This window comes from Symphalangus syndactylus, chromosome 18 (genome assembly GCF_028878055.3).
Source record: "Symphalangus syndactylus isolate Jambi chromosome 18, NHGRI_mSymSyn1-v2.1_pri, whole genome shotgun sequence".
Lineage (NCBI taxonomy): Eukaryota > Metazoa > Chordata > Mammalia > Primates > Hylobatidae > Symphalangus > Symphalangus syndactylus.
In genome coordinates this window covers 79,842,214-79,856,366 of record NC_072440.2, presented here as the reverse complement: position 1 = coordinate 79,856,366, position 14,153 = coordinate 79,842,214, and the positions used below count along the sequence as shown (strand labels likewise).

The following is a 14,153-nucleotide window of genomic DNA, read 5'->3' as shown; positions in this document are numbered from 1 at the left end:
CCACTGTGCCCAGCCTCAGTTTTCATCTTTTAAGGACAATTATTACTACATTTAGGGCCCAGCGAGGTAATCCAGAATAATCTCTCCGTCACAAGATACTTGGTGCATTACTATACTAGTCCTATTAATATTTACACTAGATTAGTAGTTTATATAAGATATTATGTTAAAGTGTTGCAAAGACCATTGAAGAAGGTGAATGGGGACTCTGGTCTCCTACCTACCACTGGTTCTTCATCTAGAACATCTCTAGTTGTATCTGTTTTGTATAATCTTTCATTTGAACAAAGGGTTCTAAGGTTAAAAACAGAAGATTACGGCTGGGCGCAGGGGCTCATGCCTACAGACTGAGGCGGGTGGATCATGAGGTCAAGTCAACCCCATCTCTCCTAAAAATACAAAAATTAGCTGGGCGTGGTAGCGGGCGCCTGTAATCCCAGCTACTCGGGAGGCTGAGGCAGAGAATTGCTTGAATCCGGGAGGTGGAGGTTGCGTTGAGCCAAGATCGCGCCACTGCACTCCAGCCTGGGTGCCAGAGCGAGACTCAGTCTCAAAGAAAAAAACGAAGGAAAAAAAAAACACAAAAAACAGAAGATTACTATACCATCATAGAATGTCACTCATTTTGGATTTGCTTGATGTTTTCTCATGATTTGATTTGGCAAGAATATCATACATTTTTGGCAAGAATATCACAGAAGTGACATTGTCCCGCTCTCTGTATACTAACAGGGAGTATGTAATACTGATATGTCTTATAACTGGTGATGTTAACCTTGATCACTTGGTTAGGTGATAGGGTAGTATCTGTTCAATTTCTCCAGTATAAAGTTACTATTTTTCTCTTCGTAATTAATAAATAGCTTATGGAGGTACTTTGCAACTATGCAAATATCCTGTTTCTCATCTAACTTTAGCCTACTAATTTTAGCATCCATTGGTGGATCTTGCATGCAGTAATTATTACTATAATGTTTACAGAATGATGATTTTTCTGTTTCCCTCATTCATTTTATTTGAGTTATAATCCAGTACTGTCATAATTTATTTTATTGCTCAGATTTTTCAAGCTTTAACCATTGGGAGCTCCTTCAGCTTGCGTTCTGTCTCGTTTCAACATATCTCATTCTTTTTTTGAGTACTTCCTTTCCTTCTTACTTCACACAGTGTTCTGGGCTAATCTTGTATTTTGCCTGCCCCAGCCTTGGAATCAACCATTCTTTTTTTTTTTTTTTTTTTTTCTTGAGTTGGAGTTTCACTCTTGTCGCTCAGGCTGGAGTGCAATGGTGCAATCTTGGCTCACTGCAACCTCTGCCTCCCAGGTTCAAGTGATTCTCCAGCCTCAGCCTCCTGAATAGCTGGGATTACAGGCATGCACCACCATGCCCGGCTAATTTTGTATTTTTTTTTTAGTAGAGACAGGGTTTCTCCATGTTGGTCAGGCTGGTCTTGAACTCCCGACCTCAGGTTATCTGCCTGCCTCAGCCTCCCAAAGTGCTGGAATGACAGGCGTGAGCCACTGTGCCAGGCCAACCATTTCTTTAAGAAGTCCTACTTCCTTTAATTAGGAAATGATACTTAGAAACCAGTTGCTGGGGCTGGTCATGGTGGCTCACTCCTGTAATCCCAGCACTTTGGGAGGCTGAGGTAGGAGGATCTCTTGAGCTCAGGAGTTCGAGACCAGCCTGGGCAACATAGTGAGACCTGGTCTCTATTAAATAAATAAGTAAATGAACAAATAACGTAGCAAGACCTCGTCTCTATTAAATAAATACATAAATAAAATAATAAATAATAAAAGAAACCAGTATCTGGGCAAAACTGTGCTTATGTTGCTACTGGGGTATTATTTCTAGACCATTCCAGCAGACAGCTTCAAAATATATGTATGTATCTTTACACTAAGTTTGAGGGGTTAAAATTGTCTGAAATGGCTTCCATATTCCATTACTTGAATAAATATGTAATATAAATTTTAAAGACTTCCAGAGAAGATTGGTAACTTGCTTTAGAAATAAATTTTTCTTGTGGGATGCTGTGAGACAGGGGGTTGATAGTAAACACTTTTTTTTTGCAATAATCTTTTATCATAGATTTTGAAATACTGAGGTTTCTTTAGGCAGTTGATAATTGCTGAGATTTTAATTTGGATGTAAAATTGTATTACACATTGTATTCTTATTAAGTTTTGGAATAATACCTGATAGCCCACATAACCTCTCTATGACCTGAAATTGGGCATGCTAAACTGTCATTTATGGCAGAGAATTGAGTTCCTGGAAAATTATCAGCTTATTTGGTATAAAAATATTAATTGCATGATTTTTCCCCCTAAGGTGGTCTCATGGATTATAACCATTTGGATATTTGGTTCACTAACAATTTTCTTACTGGCCAGAGTTCTTGGTGGAGAAGTAAGTAGTTTATTTTGAAAATAACCTTTCTTATTTATGGTGAGCTTAGTTTTTGATACTGCAGATATCATCATTAGCTATACAAGAAACTGTTTCTTGTCCCAGAATTGCTTTATGCTAGTTCCTTTAAGATGATCAACATATTAGTATTGTGCTTACTCAATAAATGGTACAAGAAATGAGGAAAAAGAAAAATATCCCGTCCCATTTATGAAGTAATTGCAGCCTTTTAGGGAAGCATGTAATTTATTTATTTTTTATTTATTTATTTGAAATGGAATCTTGCTTTGTCATCCTGCTGCAGTGCAGTGGGGCAATCTTGGCTCATTGCAACCTCTGCCTCCCAGGTTCCCGATTCTCCTGCCTCAGCCTTCTGAGTAGCTGGGATTATAGACATGTGCCACCGTGCCTGGCTAATTTTTGAATTTTTAGTAGAGACAGGGTTTCACCATGTTGGCCAGGCTAGTCTCAAACTCCCAACCTCAAGCGATCCGCCCGCCTTGACCTCCCAAAGTGCTGGGATTACAGGAGTGAGCTACTGTGCCCAGTCAAAATTTATTTATTTATTTATTTATTTATTTATTTATTTAGAGATGGAGTCTTGCTCTATCACCCAGGCTGGAGTACAGTGGCACAATCTTGGCTCACTGCAACTTCCACCTCCTGGGTTCAAGCAATTCTCCTGCCTTAGCATCCCAAGTAGCTGGGATTACAAGCACCTGCCACCCTGCCCAACTAATTTTTGTATTTTTAGTAGAGATAGGGTTTCACCATGTTGGTCAAGCTGGTCTCGAACTCTCGATCTCAAGTGATCTGCCTCAGCCTCGCAAAGTGCTAGGATTACAGGTGTGAACCACTGTGCCCAGCCAGAATTTATGCTTACAGAAATTCTCAAACTTTTTGATCTCAGGTTGCCAAAGAGATTTGTAACAATAAACGAACTACATTTTAACATAAACAATACATTTAAAGAAAAATAACCATATTTTCCAAAACAAAAGAGTTAGAAGAGTAGCATTATTTTACATTTTTGTAAGTAGCTTTAATGTCTGGCTGAATGGAAATTGGATTCTAATACATGCTTTTTCCATTCAATCTGTTAAGATATATTGTTCTAGCTAAAGTATCTGAAGAAAATAAGGCTTTATACAGGTATATAATTGAAAAGGGAGAGTATTTTAATAACCTTTTCAGATGATGGTGAATATTCTCTGATATCACACCAGAACTCAAGGGGGCTGGGCGCCGTGGCTCATACCTGTAGTCCCAGCACTTTGGGAGGCTGACGCAGGAGGATCACTTGTGCCCAGGAGTTCCAAGACCAGCCTGGGCAACGTAGGGAGACCCTATCTCTTTAAAAATTATCCAGGCATAGCGGTGTGTGCCTGTGGTCCCAGCCACTAGGGACTGAGGCAGGAGACTTGCCTGAGCCTGAGGGATTATGGCTGTGGTGAGCTGAGCTGTGTTCATGCCACTACACTCTAGCCTGGCCGACGGTGAAATCTTGTCTTAAAAATAAATAAATTAAATAAATAAGGAGTTTTGAGCTGGGTGTGCTGGCGCATGCCTGTAGTCCCAGCTACTTGGGACGCTGAGGCAGGAGGATCACTTGAGCCCAGGAGTAGTGTTTTTTTGTTTGTTTTAGCCTGGCCAGTGTGGTGAAACCCCGTCTCTACTAAAAATACAAAAATTGCTGGGCACGGTAGCTCACGCCTGTCATCCCAGCACTTTGGGAGCCCGGGGCGTGTGGATCACCTGAGGTTGGGAGTTTGAGACCAGCCTGTCCAACATGGAGAAACCCCATCTCTACTAAAAATACGAAATTAGCCGGATGTGGTGGCACATGTCTGCAATCGCAGCTACTCGGGAGGCTGAGGCAGGAGAATTGCTTGAACCTGGGAGGTGGAGGATGCGGTGAGCCATTATCGCAACATTGCACTTTAGCCTGGGCAACAAGAGCGAAACTCCGTCTCAGAAAAAAAAAAAATTAGCCGGGCGTGGTGGCACGCGCCTATAGTCCCAGCTACTCAGGAGGCCGAGGCAGAAGAATCTCTTGAACCCAGGAGGCGGAGGTTGCGGTAAGCCAAGATCGTGCCACTGCACTCCAGTCTGGGAGACAGAGGGAGACTCCGTCTTAAAAAAAAAAAAAAAAAAAGAGTTTCTTTTTTCCCTTCTATTTTCAGTTTCAGAAGTGAATGATATTAGAATATATGTTCAATCGAGTATCTTAATAAAACTCTTGAATAAATTTAGAATAACATCTGTGAAACCTTTTTACTCTGCATATGGAAATTTAAAATAATTATAATAGACACTTTAAGTATATTTGTTTATATATTATTTCTTATGTCCTAGACAAAACCTAGTATAATATTTATATGAAAATATATATCATTACGTTTTTTGGTAATTCAAGAATGTTGATGTAGGAGTTTAGGGGCCTAGATTTTAATTTTTGAACACTGACACCTTACTAGCTTTGCTTTCCTGAGCAAAGCACTGTTTCTAAGAATCAATTTCTTCACAATAGGGACAATAATGCCTATATTTCATAGGGTTGTTATTTCATTTGCTCTCCACAGCATGTGAAGCCCTATCACAGAACTTGGCATAAAGTAGTCACTAAAAAATATTTTTCTCTTCAGTCTCTCCTGGCTGCCTTCCCTTTCCTTCTGGTCTGCATTGGTAACATCTAGATTCTCTAAACCTTGGATTTTTCATCTGAATGGGATGGTTGTAGTCCCTTTAAATAATTCTACAATTTAGGGGAAGTAGTGACAAAACGTAAGGTAGAGATATACTGAAGGTAGTATGAAACTCAAGAGAGAGGTAAATGCTGGAAATGTAGATTTGGATATTATCAGCAATTTATTTTAATTAAACCATGTTGGTTGGTGAGACTGCTCAGGAACATGGGAGACTATATGATATTTTGAAATAATGAGTATAATAGTTTATGATTTCTTCTTAATGCTCACATTTATTTGAATACAGCAAGGTATATATAGTGTTCAATTTTGATTAAAATGAGTATCTTGATTTCAATGATATGTATTTGAAATTTTCAAAATTCACAGGTTGCATATGGCCAAGTCCTTGGAGTTATAGGATATTCATTACTTCCTCTCATTGTAATAGCCCCTATACTTTTGGTGGTTGGATCATTTGAAGTGGTGTCTACACTTATAAAAGTAAGTTAAGGATTATGTATTACATAGTTTACTGTTTTCCAATGTCAGAAGTATACTAGGTCTCTAGCTAGGAATATTGTGATATAAAACTCTTTATCAAACAGTTGGTAGTATTTTGAAAGTGACCTTCCTTACTGATTTTACCAGTTATATTTCTTTGATTTTCTTCCTTTTTAATCACCAGATATTACCGTTTGTCTGGGGGAAAAAACAAAGAGCAAATCAGGTTTCAGGATATTATAGTCAGATTTTTTTTTTCTTTTTTGGAGTCTTGCTCTGTCACCAAGGCTGGAGTGCCTCCCAGGTTCATGTGATTCTCCTGCCTCAGCCTCCCTAGTAGCTGGGACTACATGTGTGTGCCACCACCATGCCTGGCTAATTTTTTTTTTTAGTAGAGTTGGGGTTTCACCATGTTGGCCAGACTGGTCTTGAACTCCTGACCTCAGGTGATCTGCCTGCCTCGGCCTCCCAAAGTGCTGGGATTACGGGCATGAGCGCCACCACACCTGGCCTGGTCAGCTTTTTTTTTTTTTTTTTTTTGAGATGGAGTCTTGCTCTCTCGCCCAGGCTGGAGTGCAGTGGCGTGATCTCAGCTCACTGTAACCTCTGCCTCCTGAGTTCAAGCCATTCTTCTGCCTCAGCCTCTCGTGTAGCTGGGACTACAGGTGTGCACCACCACACCTAGCTAATTTTTGTGTTTTCAGTAGAGACAGGGTTTCACCATATTGGCCAGGCTGGCCTCTAAACTCCTGACCTTGTGATCCACCTGCCTCAGCCTCCCAAAGTGCTGGGATTAAAAGCATGAGCCACTGCTCCTGGCTGGTCAGCATTTTTTAAATGTTGGATTTAAAATTTATTTTCTATATTTGGCCAGGCACGGTGGCTCACGCCTGTAATCCCAGCACTTTGGGAGGCCGAGGCGGATGGATCACGAGGTCAGGAGATCGAGACCATCCTGGCTAACATGGTGAAACCCCGTCTCTACTAAAAAAAAAAAATACAAAAAATTAGCCGGGTGTGGTGGCGGGCACCTGTAGTCCCAGCTACTCGGGAGGCTGAGGCAGGAAAATGGCGTGAACCCAGGAGGCGGAGCTTGCAGTGAGCCGAGATAGCGCCACTGCACTCCGGCCTGGGCAAAAGAGCGAGATTCTGTCTCAAAAAAAATAAAAATAAATAAAATGTATTTTCTATATTTATAATACGAGTTCATCTGACAGATTTTGAGGGGGATATTTAAAATTCCACTGGACATTTATTTAGTAACTGCTACTCTTGTTTGAATAGTAACTTTCCTATCAAATATGATAGATGTGGTTCTAATAAATTGGATTTTCTGTAATGCAGAGATCAGGACTTCTTTGTGTTATTTATATCAACATATGTACATACATTTAAATATTTACTGATAAAAGTATTAATAAATAGTAATGTAACCTCAACATTGGAATTTATTAATGTTGAACAACTTTGGGAAATAAATGACTGCTTTGACACATATATGTATATTACACAGTGAATATAATTTTGTTCTTTATGGAGAACAACTTTTAAAGACTGTGACTTTCAGAACTGCTGTTATGTAGCTTCCACATGAAAGTATTTGTTTTTAAGTAGCTGAGCCACTTGAAATTATTACTAATTTCAGTATAAAAGAAATAATGATTCCTTTTAGAATTTGGAAACTATAAGCTGATACTGATAATAAGCATTGGGTATTGAAAGTATGTGGTTTTTGGAACTAATCAGTTCTAAATTCAAACCCTGGTTCTGCCACTTACTTGCTGTCTGGTCTTCCCAGGTATCTTAACTTTTCTTACCCTCAGTTTGTTCTTAACAATGGTAAACTTAACTATATTTTAGGGTTCATTACAAAGAGTTTATATATAATGCTGATCAGGCATGGTGGCTACCGCCTATAATCCCAGCACTTTGGGAGGCTGAGGCGGGTGGATTACTTGAGCTCAGGAGTTTGAGATCAGTCAGCCTGGGCAACATGGTGAAACTCCATCTCTACAAAATTTAGCCAGGTGTGGTGGCGGGTACCTGTGGTCCCAGTTCCTTGGGAGGCTGAGGTGGGAGGATTGCTTGGGCCCATGAGGCCGTGGCTATAGTGAGCCATGATTGCACCACTGCACTCCAGCCTAGGTGACAGAGTGAGACCCTGTCTCTGCCTAGTACAGTGCTTGGCACAGAGTAGGCACTCAAGCTGTTGTTACTACAAATATTATAAAATAGGCCAGGTATGGTGGCTTACTGTTGTAAATCCCAGCAGTTTGGCAGGCCGAGGCAGGTGGATCAGTTGAGCCCAGTTCGAGACTCAACCATTTCTCCAATAATACAAAAATTAGCTGGGCATGGTGGCATGTACCTGTTAGTCCTAGCTACTCAGGAGGCTGAGATGGGAGGACTGCCTGAGCCCAAGTGGTCAAGGCTGCAGTGAGCGGTGATCATACCATTGTACTCCAGTGTAGGCGACAGTGAGACCTTCTCTCAATAAAAACCCAAATTATAATATTTTGAGATCATCTTTGTGTTTAAATACTTTAGAGACTAAAGATACCTTGTTTTCCTCTTCAGTATAACCCTAAAATCTTTTTTTGAAATTGACATTATTAGAACTTAAAGTCTTAACGTTGCAGCAGACATTTAATTATTCCTATTCCAGCCTTAGTGAACATACCACTCACTCACGATCATTTCCTGGTGTGTGTTTTCTCACTTGGGTTAAGCTTGTTTCTGAGACTACTCCCAAAATAGTTAAAACTATTGTTCTGTGGTCATTTTTAATCATATAGTTATCTTAAAGTTGGACCTTAATATTCTTTATACAACATATAAATGTATTATAAAATGGAAAAGTTTTTTATATCATTAAAAATTTAGAGTAAAATTGTTTTTAAACTTCAGATTATTCTTTGCCACAATTTTTTTCCTGATCACTTAATCTTCTGTGAGTAGTGAGCTATTTCACGTTTCTTATTTCAGTCTGAGGTTTGCTGAGAAATATGATACGAAACTAATCAGTAAACTCTAGCATTAGAGTATATAGTTTAAGTGCACTGATTTTATTTAACATTAAATCTCGTAATACTTACCACTCTTTAACCATTTATAATGAAAAAAATCTAATCATGAAATACAAATGCAATTTGATCAAATTTTATTTTATATATTTCCCTGTACTTTTGTGTATGTTTGAATTATTTCGTAGGGTTACTTTTTTTTTTTTGAAGTTCAACAAACCAAGTGGAAAGCTGGACCAGACCAAATACATTTTTAATAAGTTTGCCAATATTTATTTTTTACCTGTATACCAGTGATTCTCAACTGAGGTCGATTTTGTCCCCCAGGGGACATTTGTCAACATCTGGAGGCATTTTTGAGGAGCGTTACTAGTATATAGTGTGTAGAGGGCAGGGATGCTGCTAACCATCCTACAATGCACAGGATAGCTCCCCACAGCCAAGAAGTATGCAGCCTAAAATGTCAATATTGCAAGGTTTAGAAACTCTGCCTTGTGCCAGGTCTGTTCCTATTAGAGTTTCCCTGATTTCCCTTGAAGTTTTTCCTTAATTTTATGCTATAAAATGTGTTAGGTGACTACATCAATAAGTATTGCGTAAGTTTCCAGTAGAAATAATTTAAAAGTATGTGTGTGTGTGATCCAAAAACTATAGTATACTTTATTTAAACTCTTGACAAAATGTGATCTTTTTATCTCCTTTTTATTCAACCCTGTATTTCTACCTATTCCTGGGAAAAAACTTAATAAATATTAAGACTTAATAAATATCGTATAAAATGTTTACTTAATCGATTTTCTTATTTAGAAGGAAAAAAAGGAAATTTTCCTACTTTGCAGGAATTAGTTTTCTCTCAGTAATTTGGTATAATAATAGTTTTTTCAAAAGTTGCCTAATCATAATCACCAGGGAACTTATTTAAAATACTGATAACTAGATCCTTCCCTTAGAAATTATAACTCAAAGAAAAAGAAACAAATAATAAGTTATAATTCAACAGAACTAGAGAGTCCCCCAAGCCTCTTTTTAATAGGCACCCCAAGTGATTCTTAATAAGTTTTTAACATTTGTAACAAGTTTTACTATTTACCAAAATTGGTTGTTGATTTTTTAAAAATATTGTAAACACCATTTTTACTCTTTGAGATCCAAAAAGTTAATTGACTTGCTAATATGCTGCCTTTTGTCTTTTTTCCTTTTTTTAAAGCTGTTTGGTGTGTTTTGGGCTGCCTACAGTGCTGCTTCATTGTTAGTGGGTGAAGAATTCAAGACCAAAAAGCCTCTTCTGATTTATCCAATCTTTTTATTATACATTTATTTTTTGTCATTATATACTGGTGTGTGATCCAAGTTATACGTGAATAGAAAAAGATGGTGTTACATTTGTGTGTAGGCTGGGAATTCTTGCTGAAGGAATTGGAGAAAACCTGTTGCTGGCAAAATTTTACATGTTCCAGATGGAAAGGGAAGTTTAAGCGCTTTTTAAAACAATTTTTTTTTTGTATTCAATTAAGCAATTGCAGTTATCTGGATTTTTGGGTCAGAATTTTAAATTCTGTTTGATTCTCCATATTCCAGTGAATAAAATACAAAAGCATGGTGTTTTTAAGATTGTGTTGATATTCACCTAAAAACTTGTGCCAAAAGCACCTGGATTGGTAATTATATTTCACTTGAAGGGTAAATTTGACAATATCCTGATAATCAAAAGTGCAATTTTTTTCTTCAAAATATTTTCTCCAGCATCACAGATCCTGCAGATATATATTTATATTTATACATATATATTTATGAAATAATTCTTACTCACAAAATATATTTCTGATAAACATTAAGATATTAAATCTGATGCACAAACTTTTTTTAATTTGGCCATTAATCTTTTTTATTTAAAAATTTAAATTTTTTTTTAAATTGTATATAATTTTTAAAATCTCACACATGCTTCAATACTTCCTTGTTAAGAATTCTTAATAACTACTAAAACTGATTTTAATAGTTGCTGATATATATTTGGTTTGTTTGGGTATACTTTTCAAAACCTTTTTGAATGTCCGAGCATCTGATTTAAAGTTTCTGTTTATCTTTCTGACCAAAGGAGCAAGAGGTATAATGGATATGGCATTCATTAAAATCATTACTATGTACAAAAACAGTAATATTTACAGCATCAGTAAATATTTTTAAGTGGTACTTCTAAATCATTAAAGTTGCGGAAAGAGACCTTTAAAATCTTGTGGTCTTGAACAATGTTATATGAAGTAGAAAAAAATAAAATACTTCCCAGTTGTGTGTTTTGTTTTATAGCACCATGTCCTGTATTACTTGATATTTTAACAAGTATCAGGTACTAACAAATGTACAGTTTTTGCTAAGGGAACTGTTAAGAAATTTTTATCAGTGAAATATTTGTTGCAAATAATTTCATAGGTTTTTAGATACACCTGTAGTTAACATTGCTTTGTAAAGTAGGTAAATCATTTTATTTATGTCCATAAAATAGCAAATGTCTGTTAACTATTAGCAAATTATTGTATTATCCTTTCTGGTCTCACCTGGAAGAGTTTCCTGCTGTCCTCAGTATGACAACATGGCGACCTCTTGGTATGTATTTCTTTAGCAAACTTACCCATCAGGAAATATCCAGCACTTCTGAAGCAAAGCTACAAATGAGCGTGTTATCAAGCCCACCCGTCTTCCTTTCCCCTAATCCCAAAAGGAAAGAAAGAAAAACTTATTTTAAGCTGCAGAAAAAGTGTGGAGCACCTTTGAGCTAGAATAATGTAGAAAATTACATGTACTGATTTTTTTAAAAACAGGTGAGAAGCACCAGAGGGATAGGACTTCTAGAAGTTAGAATAATGTGAAGTAATCAGGAAATGTCTATGCCTACAGAAGCAGCAACTGTAAGATAAACATTTTTTACACTTAAGAAATTGCTGAGGTTAATACTTTGTTATAATAGATTATAATATTTGACATTCATAGTGTTGACCCTGGAATCTTTCACAAAAAGCTTGGTGGTCAGGACCAGGAGGTAGAATTTTACAAGGCAATAAATGAAGGTATTTTAAGATCACCTCTATTAAAAAATGGTTTAATTTTTTAAAACTATTATTGCTTTAAGGTATGAATTTTAAAAATCACTTATATGGATCATGTTTACTCCTAATGATATAAGATAAAATGAGGTATTTTTGTTCTAAAAAGTGTTTTAAAATAGCATTTAATCTTGGGAACTATCTTACTTAGGGTTTCTATAAATACAAATTACAATGTTTCGAACTCAACCAGTATCATTTTCGCGTGCTAATGAGCAAAGTAGTTAGAACAGATTGTCAGTTTAAAAACAGGATTTCTAGGCCAGGCACAGTGGCTCACGTCTGTAATCCCAGCACTTTGGGAGGCCAAAATGGATGAGCAGCTTGAGTCAGGAGACCAGCCTGCCCAACATGGCGAAATCCCGTCTCTACTAAAAATACAAAAATTAGCCGGGCGTGGTGGCAGGTGCCTGTATAATCCCAGCTACTCAGGAGGCTGAGGCAGGGAGAATAGCTTGAACCCTTGGAGGTGGAGGTTGCAGTGAGCCAAGATTGTGCCATTGCACTCCAGCCTGGGCAACAGAGCAAGACTCTCAAAAAACAAAAAAACCATGATTTGTAGATGTGTGCAAGACACAGTACTGCTATGGATAATAATGGTAAGATGACCCTAACAGTGTCCTCTCCTTTAATTTTTATATAATAATATTTTCTGAGTCATAACTAATTTTTTAAATAATGATTTCCAACCTAATTATTAATTAGAATTTTGTTGTTGTTTGAGACAGAGTCTCACTCTGTCACCCAAGCTGGAGTGCAATGGCGCGATCTTGGCTCACTGCAAGCTCTGCCTCCCAGGTTTGCACCATTCTTCTGCCTTAGCCTCCCGAGTAGCTGGGACTTACGGGTGCCCGCCACCACACCTGGCTAATTTTTTGTATTTTTAGTAGAGATGGGGTTTCACCGTGTTAGCCAGGATGGTCTCGATCTCCTGACCTCGTGATCTGCCTGCCTTGGCCTCCCAAAGTGCTGGGATTACAGGTGTCAGCCACCGCCCCAGGCCAGTTCATTAGAATTTTTAAAACAGGCTGGGCGCGGTGGCTCACGCCTGTAATCCCAGCAGTTTGGGAGGCCAAGGCAGGTGGATCACCTGAGGTCGGGAGTTTGAGACCAGCCTGACTAACATGGAGAAACCCCATCTCTGCTAAGAATACAAAATTAGCCAGGTGTGGTGGTGCATGCCTGTAATCTCAGCTACTTGGGAAGCTGAGACAGGAGAATTGCTTGAACCCAGGAGGCAGAGATTGCGGTGAGCTGAGATCACGCCATTGCACTCCAGCCTGGGCAACAGGAGTGAAACTCCATCTCAAGAAAAACACAAAATACAAAACAAAACAAACAAAAAAAAAAACAGAATTGGCCAGATAATCCTATGTCTCTTCTAGTTGTGTGTGAGTAAATATGTGTGTTTTAAGTGTTACCAGTTGTAGTACTCCTGATGAATGGTAATCCTCCAAAAAATAAGTAGGAGACATGCTTGCTTCTGTTTCAAGTTGACTGTAAAATAATTGAGATTTTGATTAAAAATCAAAATCTGGCCAGGCGCGGTGGCTCACGCCTGTAATCCCAGCACTTTGGGAGGCCGAGGTGGGCAGATCACGAGATCAGGAGATCGAGACCATCCTGGCTAACACGGTGAAACCCCGTCTCTACTAAAACTACCAAATATTAGCCAGGTGTGGTGGTGGGCGCCTGTAGTCCCAGCTACTTGGGAGGCTGAGGCAGGAGAATCGCTTGAACCCGGGAGGCAGAGGTTGCAGTGAGCCAAGATCGTGTCACTGCACTCCAGCCTAAGTGACAGAGTGAGACTCCGTCTCAAAAAAAAATCAAAGTCTATATAATTAAGCATTGTTTTTTAAAAAGTAGTTTGGGAAGATTTGTAAAGTTTATAAACCATTGTAAAACCTTATTTCTAAGGTCTATAAGACAGTTTTATATGTAATAATGTGTCAATTTCAAGGAATTCCCCAAATACTCATATAGCCATTGAGCACCCCAATCCAAAATTCAGAATGCTTCAGATAAGAACATTTTTGAGTGCCGATGTGACACTTTAAAGGAAATGTTCATGGGAGCATTTTGCATTTCAGATTTTTGGATTAGGAAAGCTCAACCACTGTGTATTTCTGCACATATTCCAAAATATGAAAAAGTCTGAAACCTGAGAAACTCTGGTCCCAAGCATTTTGGAAAGGGTATACTCAATCTGTATTAACATAGACTTCTAAATTAGTGAAAATTTGCATTGAATTAAAATATGAAGTAAATATGTTTAAGTATTGTTTAAAATTTAGTCATTTAAAAATTTTTTGATGTAACAAAATATTGAATAAAATAATGCTTCTACAACTTAATAAAAATATTTTTCATAGTCAGCAAAACTAGTTGAATACTTTTAAGTATTCATTTTTGTTAGTGCACATT

The 14,153-nt window shown here is 37.9% G+C and overlaps 1 protein-coding gene across 1 annotated transcript in view; it reads left to right on the top strand.

The window, feature by feature from the left end:
- The window catches only part of YIPF4 (Yip1 domain family member 4), a 30,594-nt gene extending 18,852 nt beyond the window's left edge, over positions 1-11,742 (top strand). Inside the window, exons 4-6 of the mRNA XM_055253570.2 lie at positions 2,337-2,414; positions 5,492-5,605; positions 9,836-11,742. Of these exons, the coding sequence (XP_055109545.2) occupies positions 2,337-2,414; positions 5,492-5,605; positions 9,836-9,973 (330 nt within the window). The 3' untranslated portion in view covers positions 9,974-11,742. The remainder of the gene's footprint in view (positions 1-2,336; positions 2,415-5,491; positions 5,606-9,835) is intronic.
- Positions 11,743-14,153: the final 2,411 nt, after the last annotated feature.